At 52.4% G+C, this 11,528-nt stretch overlaps 1 protein-coding gene across 2 annotated transcripts; it reads left to right on the top strand.

The window, feature by feature from the left end:
* Positions 1-350: 350 nt before the first annotated feature.
* On the top strand, positions 351-6,775 carry PHETA1 (PH domain containing endocytic trafficking adaptor 1). Of its 2 annotated transcripts, none has more exons than XM_073312910.1 (2): positions 351-533; positions 5,359-6,775. In XM_073312910.1, exon 2 carries the CDS (start codon positions 5,370-5,372, stop codon positions 6,222-6,224), a length of 855 nt encoding a protein of 284 aa, XP_073169011.1. In that variant the 5' UTR covers positions 351-533; positions 5,359-5,369; the 3' UTR covers positions 6,225-6,775. The 2 variants fall into 2 exon arrangements, with proteins under 2 accessions (XP_073169011.1, XP_073169012.1); XM_073312911.1 differs by lacking the exon at positions 351-533 and adding an exon at positions 765-1,551.
* Positions 6,776-11,528: the final 4,753 nt, after the last annotated feature.

Genomic DNA, 11,528 nt, shown 5'->3' with positions numbered 1-11,528 from the left:
GCTACACATACCCCTGGTTGAGGGTATGCCCTACTGCATGGTCAACCTGGGCTTAGGACTGCTGGCCCCAGGTCTCCCTGCTTTGCTAAGGGGGCCTCCCCCTGCTGCACAGACCTTGTGACTGGGCTCTGGGGCTTGAGCTGCGTCCACACTGCACAATGAGGGGGCTTGGCCCCCAGTCTCCGCAGGACTCGGGGTCCCCGGTACTTGCAGACCGGGATCAGGCACCTTTGCGTGTGGCCGGCAGGGGGGTTGGGCTCCCAGCGGTGTGAGGCCAGGTTTCCGAGGCCGTGTAGACACGCCCGCCCCCCCCCCCCCCCCCCCCCCCCCGTCCCGCGATGGCTCGGGAGGCGGGTGTGCGGGCTGGGCTGGCTCTTTAAGAGCGGCTGGTGGCCGGCGGCCACAGCCCGCGGAGGAGGAGCCGGCCCCAGCCCCGGAGCCGGTCCCGGCCCCGGCCCCAGCCCCGGAGCCGGGGGAGGCAGGAGCGGCGCGGAGGGAACAAAGGAGCCGGGCGCAGGCAGGGGCGCGCAGAAGTAAGACCGGGGGGCGGGATGGAGCCTGGCAGCCGCCGCCGGGGGGGCCCGAGCTGGGAGCCGGGGCGCGGGCAGAGCCCGGCCAGGCGGGAGGCTGCAGGGGACAGGCCGGTCTCCGGCCCGTCCCCGCCCCTAGGGGCCGAGCTAGCGCGGGACTGGAGGCCACGGGGATGGGCCCGCTCCGAGAAGCTGCCTGGCGCAGCCCGGCCGGGCTGGGTTCTGCGGGGCGGACTTGAGCCCGGGAGTCTCCAGCGTTGGGGGCCACCAGGGTTGTTCCCCTGCCCAGCATCCGAGCTGGCTGCCTTCCTGCGCGGACCATGCCGGGGGCCCAGCAGGAGCCACCACCCCCCTGGCTGGCCTGGAGCGGAGCCCCTTCCCCACGCCCGTGTGACTCCAGCACCCCCGGGGAGCTAAGTCACTTTCCCGGGGGGGCTGGTGCTAGCTCACTTGCCCCATGCCTGGCCGGCTGGGGGGGGGGGGCCGCCCAATTCCCCCACGAGTCCACGGGAAGCAAGGACCCTGCCTGCCCTGCAGGAAACACGCCGGCTGCGAGACACGCTGCAGGGTGCATCGGGGGCTGCCTGTCTCAGGGTCCCTTAAAACCAGCCAAAACCTCATGCCACTAAAAACCCCCAAAGGGGCGAACGGTCCTGTGCTCTGGTAAAGGTTTCAGAGGAGCAGCCGTGTTAGTCTGTATTCGCAAAAAGAAAAGGAGGACTTGTGGCACCTTAGAGACTAACCAATTTATTTGAGCATGAGCTTTCGTGAGCTACAGCTCACTTCATGGGATGCTAGTAAAGACTCCCCCCGACTTCCTTGTCATCACTTCGTCACGCTGTGCGGGCTGGGCTCCAGCCGAAGAAAAGCCCCCTTCCCTTCAGAATAAGTCAAACAAACCAACCAAGTCGCTTCATGAATGAAACGGAGGAGGGTGAGATGCTTGCAGCATTCCCTGTTACTACCTACCTGGCTTCTGCACAAGATGGGGCTCCTGGGGGATTATAAAAATAACCTTCAGGTAATGGGGGGAAGGGGGGAGCCGCAATTAATCTTTACCATTGTTACATGATTTAAGAGTGAAATTGCTTGTCCACCTCCAAGGATTTTGTTGTGGTCGTGGGCTTAAAAAACAGACCAGATTAGGACTGGAGTTAAACAGCAATGGGCTTTCAGGGAGGAGTGCTGTCTAGTGGTCAGAGCAAAGGCCTGACAGTCAGGACTCCTGGATTCTAGGCCTGGTTCCGAAACCGACTCACGGCGTTTCCTTGGGGCTAGTCACTAACCCCAGGGGGGTCAAGTTTGGGTGCCCCCTTTGTCACAGCTACAATCTGCTTCCTCCAGCTGCTCCCACCTGGGCCCCCAAAATTCATGGCTGCTTTGGAAAACTTGAGCCTTCATCTTGGGGTGCTGGTTCACCCCCCCCCCCCCCGCTGTAAAATGGTTACTGATAATTATCAGCCTGAAAAGGTTTGAGGGCCGTGCAGGGGAGGCGCTGTCAGTATGATTAGGGAAGCAAAAGCTAGCAGCGGTGTTGTATTTATAGACCCCTTATGCTGCAGCTGCTGAGCAAGGGTGGCGGGAGGAGGGGAGGAAGTTATGTCCACATACACAACAGTATAGAGGATTTTATTTTACTTTGCAAAGGCTAGGGGTGGGGGGAATGGAAGACCTAGTGGCGTATAGGGATCTATTAAAAGTCACGGGGCAAACTGAGCTCTGGGGAACAAACGCTGCCCTTTCCTCACAGCAAGTGCTGCACCGGCTGCTGCGGACAATGACAGCAGCCTGACCACGTGAAAACCTCCCTCACTGTCAGCTTGGTCACCAGCGACCGCTGTTGTTAGTCACAAACCTTGTAAGACCATTTACTTCCTCTATCAGAATGAGGTCACTGTAAACAGAAAGGAAAACTCGGAAAGATCTGTTCAACCTCCTCGAGTAGTCTATGCCGCTCCATCCAGGCCTGAGTGATGCTTGTCCCTCATTGGCTTCTTTAGGAACTTGCATCGAAGGCTCATGGAAGCTTTTGGAGGGAGCGTGTTTCCCAGCGTCGTGGATTAAAGCAGCTCACCTCGGTGCTCGGATGAGGATGTAGCATTTGCTTCCAGTGCCTTCCCGTTCCAAGTGGCATGAGCAGAGCTGGGCCGTGACCCGAGACATTACAGATGTTCCCGAGGCTTGTGGCAGGTCTTTGCCATTGTGGGGATGGTGGGGGCTGTTTGGCGTTCCATTTCAGCCATCCATTAGGGGGTCACTGGAATCTTGGAAGCTCCGGCAGCACTTCATCTTTGCAGTGCTCCGGCTGCAGTGAAGCGCTTAAGAATACGCTAAACGTTAAAGCACGGAAATGTTCCCACTGAAATCAATGGAACCACCGCCATGCTTAGAATGACGCTTCCTGACTCATGGCTGGTACTTGCAATGCTACAGATCTCAAAGCAGGATAGGTGGCACAATCCCTGTTTTCCAGATGGGGACACTGGTACAGAGCAGTACAGTGAAGTCACACACTCAGTGAGTGGTAGATGTGGGCAGGGTTGTCTGACGTGGGTTGTCTGACTCCCAGTTCTTTCCCAACAGAGGTGGTGCTAGGACATCTGAACATGCAGAGCTGGTATGGCCAACGTCTGCAGCAGCTGTGAATGTGATCAGGCATCTGGGTTGCTAGATAAGCTGCTAGGGAATAACTTCACTCAGCTTGCAAAACAGCAGCATCTAGGATGCTCTGATAGGACTTGATGCGACTGACTATGGCTGAGGGGGAGTAACCAATACCAGCAGTGTATGCAGCACCCTGAGTCCACCTGGTCCCTGCTGATCCGGGCAGCAATAGACTGGTGCTAGGAACCCCATGAGCAGTGCCAGGCCAGCTGCACACTGCATTGTTCAAGCGTATTTATAGAGAGAAGGGGGAAGTGTAATTTAGGAATGGTTCTTCAGCCATGCGTGATAAACAGCATTAGATGGGACGTGATCCCAATTACAGGCCCAATGAGGGGAGAAAGAAAAGGGCATTCGATTCACCCAGAAAATTGTTGGTTTTGTAAAAGTCAACTTTGAACAAAAGCGGAGATCAATAGGACTCTCTTTTAAATTGGAAGTATCTTTTAAACAGTGGTTCCCCTCCCCCTCTTTCCTCCCCCAAAGGGCCCAAGAACCAGAAAGGAAACTGACAGTAAACAAAGAGAAACTGATCCAATGGGGTCTCACTGGAAAGGCAAACAGCCAGGAGCAGAAATAGGGCCAGGTGACCTGGATGGCAAGCTGGGGAGTGGACAAAGAAAGGAGAAGCCAGTTGCACTGAGCAGGGCGTCTCCCTCAAGCATAGAAAATCGCTTTCCTTTCTGATAAGTTAAGACCCCCAGATGGAGATCACTCCAGCTCTGTGACCCCGTCTCTTCCCAGAGGTATTCTCGCCCTGGGCTCCCCAAGCAGCTAATGTATAGCAGTTCCCATGAACCTTGGGGCCAAGAGAGGGGGAAGCTAAGCTGAGGTCAACCCCTTGTTTACCAGGGACCACCTAGTGCCCATACATGTCATTCCAGGGGTTTAAATGGTTCTGTCGCCTTGTGGAATGGAAGGTGCTGTGAGAAGTGGTGTTTGGAGATGGATTAAATTGTTCAGCCCCCTCAAGTCCATTTTCATCCTGTGTTCCTGGGTACCACTATGCTGGGCAGCAGGAAAGCAGCTTCATTCCTTCTATTCCCCACCAGCCTGCTCACAGCTCCTTCCACCTCCCTGCGCTTTGCCCCTGGGGCTGCTCTCTTTGAGTCTGATTTTTCCCAAAGGTGCCGAGACCCTCGAACTCCAGCTGAAGTCAATGGGAAGAGCAGGCACAGAGCCCCTCGGAAATGCAGGCCCTTCTCCTGTGCCTGGTTTCATGCCACCCCCTTGCCTGAACAATGTCTGCACCCCCCTTCCCCCTGCTGGATGACGTGATCCAGCTAGGCCTGCAGTCACCGTCCAGGCGGGGCTCTGGGTTTGCTGGGGTGCTGCTGGTGTATGGGCTCCATGGGGCTGGCTCCCCCGCCAGGCAGCACTGTGAACACGTACGGCGCCTGGGAATAATTCTGCAGTGGCTCAGGGGCACTGATGGTCAGAAGGGTGATTAGCCAGCACCTCCTCCCCCAAAGCCAACCCCAGCCCCACTGGCTCCCCCTTCATTCCAGGACCCAGTTCAGAGCCAGCCCAGGAAGCTCTCTGCAGTGACATTGCAGGGAGGACAGATCTTTCAACGGCTGTTAGCCAAGATGGTCAGGGCTGCAGCCCTATGCTCCAGGTGTCCCTGAACCTCTGACTACCAGAAGCTGGGGCTGGATGACAGGGCACGGATCACTCGATAACTGCCCTGCTCTGTTCATTTCCTCTGAAGCCTGTAGCACTGACCACTGTCGGGAGACAGGATACCGGGCTCAATGGCCCATTCGTCTGACCCAGTGTGGCTGCTCCTGTTAACGTTCCTCTCCTCCCCTGAGCCTTCTGCAGGCAAGTCAGTGCTGCCCAATTACCTGGTTCCCCCTCTGGGCTCTGAATCCCTCCACTCTGTGAAGGGGGAGCGGCCCGTGGGGAGTGCCTGGCAGCCAGGGTAAACGGGTAGGGCCTCCGTGGAGATTGCCCCGGTGCCCCTGTGTTAGGGGTTTGAACTCCCTGCTGTCCGTTTCCAGTCCGTTCCCACTTGGGCACTCTGAGTGAGGACCTCAGCGAGCCAGTAGAGTCACTCTAGCTGCTGGGATGGGACTGCCTGGGCTCCCTGGCCTTTGCGCGTAGCTCAGAGAGCCCAGCAGATCCTCGCCCCCGAGCCCATATGAATCTTTTTCCCCTCTAGGCCTCGGCGCCATGAAGCTGAATGAGCGGAGCCTGGTGTTCTACGCCACCTGCGGCTCCCCCGCCGACAACGCCGGCTTCCTCTTCAAGAAGGGCGAGCGGAACACGGCCTATCACCGCCGCTGGTTCGTGCTGAAGGGCAACATGCTCTTCTACTTCGAGGAGCGGGAGAGCCGGGAGCCGGTGGGCGTGATAGTCTTGGAGGGCTGCACCGTGGAGCTCTGCGAGGCCGCTGAGGAGTTCACCTTCGCCATCAAGTTTGACTGCGCCAAGTCGCGCACCTACGTCCTGGCGGCCGAGAGCCAGGCTGCCGTGGAGTCCTGGGTCAAGGCCCTGTCGCGTGCCAGCTTCAACTACATGCGGCTGGTGGTGAAGGAGCTGGAGAAGCAGCTGGAGGAGATGCAGGGGAGCCTGGCTGGCAGCCGCAGCGTCCAAAGGAGGTCACCAATTTACCGGAAAGCCAAGCCGGCTCTCTGCTTGGACCCCACGTCTCCGGCTCTGGAGCGGCCCCCTCCCCGGGAGCGGCCCATGGCGCCAGCCCCTTGCGCCCCCCTGAAAGAGAACGGCTGTGCGGTGTGGAATAACGCTCCGAGCCTGGATACCCTGCCAGCGGGGGACGTCCCCGGGGGCCTTGCTGATGCAGGGAGTGGGAAGACGGCTGCGGGCAGCAGCCACGAGGGACGCGTGAAGCCTCCTCCTTTGCCGCCTCGCAGACGCACCTCGTCAGGCAGTACCTGTGGCCCTGCGGCAGACAGCCCCGTGTGCCCAGGCACGGTGAGTTTCTCCAAGCTCCACGACTGGTACGGCAGAGAGATCACCGAGCTGAGGAGAGAATGGCTGGAGAGCCAGGAGAGCCACAAACTGTGACGGAGGCTCTGGTGGGGGCGGCAGGGGGCTCATTTGGAAACACGAACTAAGCCATCTCTGAAGTCGGCCTGGCTGCGAGTGCCCTCTGAGACGCCGTCACGTGCTGCCGATCCGTCAGCGGGATGGGGAACTCCTGCATGCTGGGAACTTTGCCTGCCTGGTGTCATGTGCCCGGCTCCAGCAGCGATCCCGTGGGTCGCTGAGTCTTGTCTTTCCATTCCCAGCGGCGGCTTTGATGTGGAAGTGGAGACTGTTTTGAACTCTGCCCCTGGATTTCGGTACCTGACCTGCTGCACTCAAACCTGACCCGCCCATTGCTGGCAATGGACTTCATGGCACCTTGGAGATGATGAGCTCTTCTGAGCCAAAGCGGCTCTGTGTCCAAACCCCTGAGGCCAGTGTCGATCACTGAAAGTCATTTCCTGCACTAACACGGGGCTTAGGTGTGTGCTGGTCCAGCACCATAGCTCGGGAGGGACCCGCTTGGGTTCTGAAAGCGTGTGTCGTTGCTTGCAGACGGTCTCTGGTCTTCCTCAAATTAGTCTAGTAGCTCACAGGCTGTCAGAGCATCCGGGCAGCTAGAATTGCTGCTTCCAGGTGGAATCTCGCCCTCTCGGTTTTGGAGACAGCAGCTACTGAAATCGCATCAGTGTGGAAGTAGGAGAAGGAAGAAAGTGATCGAAATAATGTGTTTTTTTTACAATCTGATACCTTGTAACCTGTTGCCACTTTCCATGATGCCACCAGAAAGCTGGGACCCCATTTAACAGTGGCCTAAATAATTCTTTCTTTGCCCTCCTGGTTTGTGTGTACAGGATCTTTAAAAATATCGGCCTGCATTAATTCCTTTGGCCTATCAATGCTATTTTGGCACTGATCCAGGATGGATTATAGATGGGTAATTCTTAGTTCCTGGTTTGTGCCTAGTTCATTCTAGGCCAGTGGTTTTCAACTTGTGGTCTATGGACCCTTGGGAGCCCACAGACTGTCTAAGAGGTCCGGGAAAGGTTGTCATTACCATAGAACAGTGGTTTTCAACCTGTGCTGCGTGCTGCAGACCCCCTAAGATTTCCAAAACCGTCTGCATCGCCAGGCACCATTTTTTTTAGGGGTCCTTAAATGAAGAAAGGTTGAAAACCACTTGTCTAGGCCAAAGAGCAGCACAAGTCTTGGTGTGAATATTTGTTCTAGGTCTGTTTTTTGTTCAGGATTTAATGTTTTTGGTCTGGGCAGAAAGAAGGTCAAACAATGCCACCATTCCTTAGTTTTCCACGTGAAAATCAGCCGAGCAGGATAAAAGCATTTGTTCCTTACAGAAGGGTCATTTTCCTTCTTGAAATTATATCACACCACACAGCCAGGAGAGAAGGTGCTTTACTAGAATATAGAGTTTGTTTTTCCCTTAAGAAAGGTCTTCACCTAGCTCTCCTGCTGTGGAAGCCGTTGCTCTGGTCCTGGTCGCTGACGCGGCCTCGACCGCTGCTCCTGCACCTCCAGGGGTCACCCAGCCATGGCCTACGCTCCGGGGGCTCACCCAGCCCCGGTCTGTGGCCCTGGCAGCCACTGCTCCGGTGGCCCCTGGTCTGGCCCCAGGGGCTGCTCCTGCCCAAGTCTTAGAATCTGTGACAGAATCAGATCCTTAGTGATTGCTGAACATCCTACCCCGAGAATTACATGGGAAGATTTCCGTGAAGTGAGTAATTCTCTGCTGTAAGTGGCTGCAGCACCGGGGCTTCGGTTTGGAGCAGAACCACATTGCTTGGGCAGTGGGGTCCTAGTCCAGGACAAGGATTCCTAGGCACTGCGGCAATAGAAATAGTAATTAGTATTAATAAGTGTCTGCTTGTGTCTGAACGCATTGTAGCAATGAACACCGCAGGGCGATGAGGAGGGAAGTGCAACATGAATTTCAATGTAAAGCTTCACCTTTTCCAAGCAAATTTCAAACCAGCTTCTGTAATTTATAGAGGAAATGCAGAGCAGCTCAGTGATTCAGTACCCAGAAAGGCACTTGCTCATGGATATAAATTTAGCTTGCAAAGAACTGAAAAATCTGGTACATTTTAGCACAGTGAGGAACTGAAGGCTTCTGATGTGTCTTTTAACGTTTCTTTTATTGCTGAAATATTTTGGGTTTGTACATTTTTACTCTCTCCTGTCAGTTACATTGTGGGACAATGTCTCCATTGAAGTGATGCACATATTATTGCAGCCCCTGGCTCGCTGAGTGATGTCCAGTTCTTGGGAATATTTTATACTCCTAAAACGGCCTAAATAGAAAATGACCTCTCTGATCATAAGTGCTAAGGTCATTTCTGTGCACCTTGTTTTGTGTTCCTTGTATGTACTGTATAACATGCCACAGACTCACTGCTGGGTCAGTGTGTGTGTGTGTTGTTTATTGTAATACTGAAAAGTTATAAGATCTTTCTTCAAAAAATATTATTTTCCTCTCCAGCTTGTCATGTGGGTGAATTTTAAATCCATTCTCCCAGGGAAGGAATGCTAGCATTTGTATGCTTGTCTTACCAATGACGCATGCCCCTACCATACTTAACACAGAGTTCTCCTTGGTACAGAATCGACCCCAGCGACGGATTCATTGCCAATCCCAGCAGCAACGCTGGCTGAGATCTGCTTTTGACCTCACCATCTTTGACAGCAGTTAGGTAGGCGAGTGCAATGGAAAATACCTCATTCACAGGGCAGGGAAGCCAGGCTGACCTTGGAATAGGTCAGAAAAATCAACCCTGGTTGTGTCCGTCTTTGTGCTGACAACTCTGACTACTCCCGCATACAAACTGCTTCGTGGGAAATCTGTCTCTTCCTAATGTTCTCAGTTTCCAGGGACATTAAAAATAGACAAGAGGAGCCAGACTCTTGCACTAGATAAATGAGGTTTCTTAGGACTTGACAATTGCATCTGGACAGAAAATCACCATTAACTTTACCCAGCAGGAGTGAACTTCTTTCACAGTGAACTAGAGCAACCTGGTAGAACTACAGAAGAGCTTTACTTTGATCATTTCGCAATCTACAGTGGTTGGCATTGTGTGTACAGTCTCTGCTCATTAGGAGTCATTAAATTCACAGAGGCAACTTCATCCCTGCAGTAACGCCAGGGAATGCTAGTGGAGTTACCTCCAGGACGAATTTGGCCCTGCGGATGCACATATTGTAATGTAAGAGGCGAGCTCGCTTTTAGACTGGGCAAGGGTTTTAAAGAAGAAATGATCCTTCCCGCATTACAGCCCAGAGAGGTTGCCAAAGGCTCCTGCATACTGGAAAATACTGCATGGAATCGAATTTGTATGACGCTTGACTGCCTTGGAGTAACGACCGATGGCAGGGAATGAAAATTCTGTGATTTTCACTTCAATGCATGTGGGGTAAATACCTGGCTAGGCAGAAACAGCTGCGTGCTACAGGCTTCAAAACCTCTGAAAGTGTTAAGCTGTCAGCATCCCAGCACCAGTTGTCTTTTAAGGGGAAGTATCCCTGAAACGCTGAGGGGGAAAATTCTCTTGCTTATTCAACAGGAACACATTTATCAGACAGAGAATGATACCATCGGCGAGACGTTGAATGATTCATGTGCTGGGTCAAAGCTGTGTGTGTGTGTGTGTCTCTCTCTCTCTCTTATTTATCATACACACATTTTATAAACACTAAGACAACCCAGCCATGTTTTAGTGGATTATCTCCTCCTAATTCTCCAGATGGATTGTGTTGCATTTTATCTATATGTAGGCCTGGCCTTTTCATTTTATGTTTCATGTTACTGCACCTTGATTTTAATTTACTGGTATCCTTATTTATGTTAGTGTCTGACTGTCAAAGAATGTGTGTTTTCATTCCAAAGGGAGAGCAGTTTTGTAACTTGAAAAGTGTAACACTTTGCAAAGAAATGTCATTAGAAGTGTGGCTGGTATTAGTTTTCTTTCAGAAGGGATATGTGCATGTTCCCTCTCTCAGAACAAATTTAGTTCCTTACAAAAAGAAAAGTTAGTTTAGAAATGCTGCTTGGGGGAGTTTGATGCACGTAGTTGAAGCTTTGACTTGTTAGTCTAAACACCCTGCCTGTTTTAATTCCAACTCCTGGTCCCACCAGAGTCCATGGGAGTTTTGACACTGACTTGAGTTATACTAAGGTTTAACCCCCAGCAATTTTACACAACAGGTCATGAGAACACTGTACCATCTGTAACCCACTCTGGCAGAATGTGGGACTGTGTATGTACCCCCTCACAGAACAGGACAGGAGTTTACTACTGCTACCAGGTAATGGAATTACTGCTTTAGCTCAAGTGGTGGAGGGACATGCTTTTAATACTGAAAGTCTCGGGATCAAACCCACTGGTAGCATGGGTGCTGTTCTGTCACACAGACTTAATCTGAAGTAGGTCAAAGGTCCATTTATCATTCTGTGCTTAGGGGGAAGCAAATTCAAGTACAATGTTACAGGGGGAGGGAGAGTTTATACCTAATGGAATAATTAAAGAATCCTCAGAGGTTAGTTTGAAATCCACTCCTTCCAGCCAGTAAAATGGTGTGAGATCCAAATGCTATAGATCTGCAAGGCACCAAGGATTTGTTTTTTCATTCGAGAATTGCTATTTTATTCCTGGGAAATACACAAAGATAAACTGATCATAAATTGCTTCCAGCCCTTGCTCTATAAACCACTTGTCAGCTCTCGGTAGAAGCTCTCTGAAGTCTGTGGTGAAGTGTGAATCTATTTTATTTTTTAAACTAAATTAATGGAAAATTGCAAGTCAGACCAAAATTCATACTTTTTTGTAAGATATGAATGACAACATAGAGCCAAGAAGATCATAAACAATCTCCAAACGTGGGTTTTTGTTTTTGTTTTTTTTTGAAAGTGTAGGAAGTGGAAATATTCAGAGATTTTGCATGTAGTATTTGAAAATATAAAATCATTCCAAGAATTGCCAGCTTGGGCAACAGCGGAAGCGTCAGCCGAGGGAAGACGGATTGTCTGCAAACACGCTGTTGAGTTTATTTTTCTTCAATCGTCCAAGACTAGAGTCAGAGAGTTTCATGAGGCCCTTTCTTCATTCAGGATTGTGCAAATCACTAGCCCTCAGGGAATATGACCTATAACTTTACAGGCTCAGAATTCAAGTCATTTTAAAAAAAAAATTCCTGCAACAATCTGGCTTCCAAGCCCCTTCCACTATGGAAAAAACTGATCATCCCTCAGGCTGTAGCATGGAACCCCCAGCTGTACACCTTCCGAGCCCGTGGGTCTGAGCAACAGCCACCCCTTCGCAGATCCAACAC

This window comes from Lepidochelys kempii, chromosome 15 (genome assembly GCF_965140265.1).
Source record: "Lepidochelys kempii isolate rLepKem1 chromosome 15, rLepKem1.hap2, whole genome shotgun sequence".
Lineage (NCBI taxonomy): Eukaryota > Metazoa > Chordata > Testudines > Cheloniidae > Lepidochelys > Lepidochelys kempii.
This window is presented reverse-complemented; position numbering and strand designations above follow the sequence as displayed.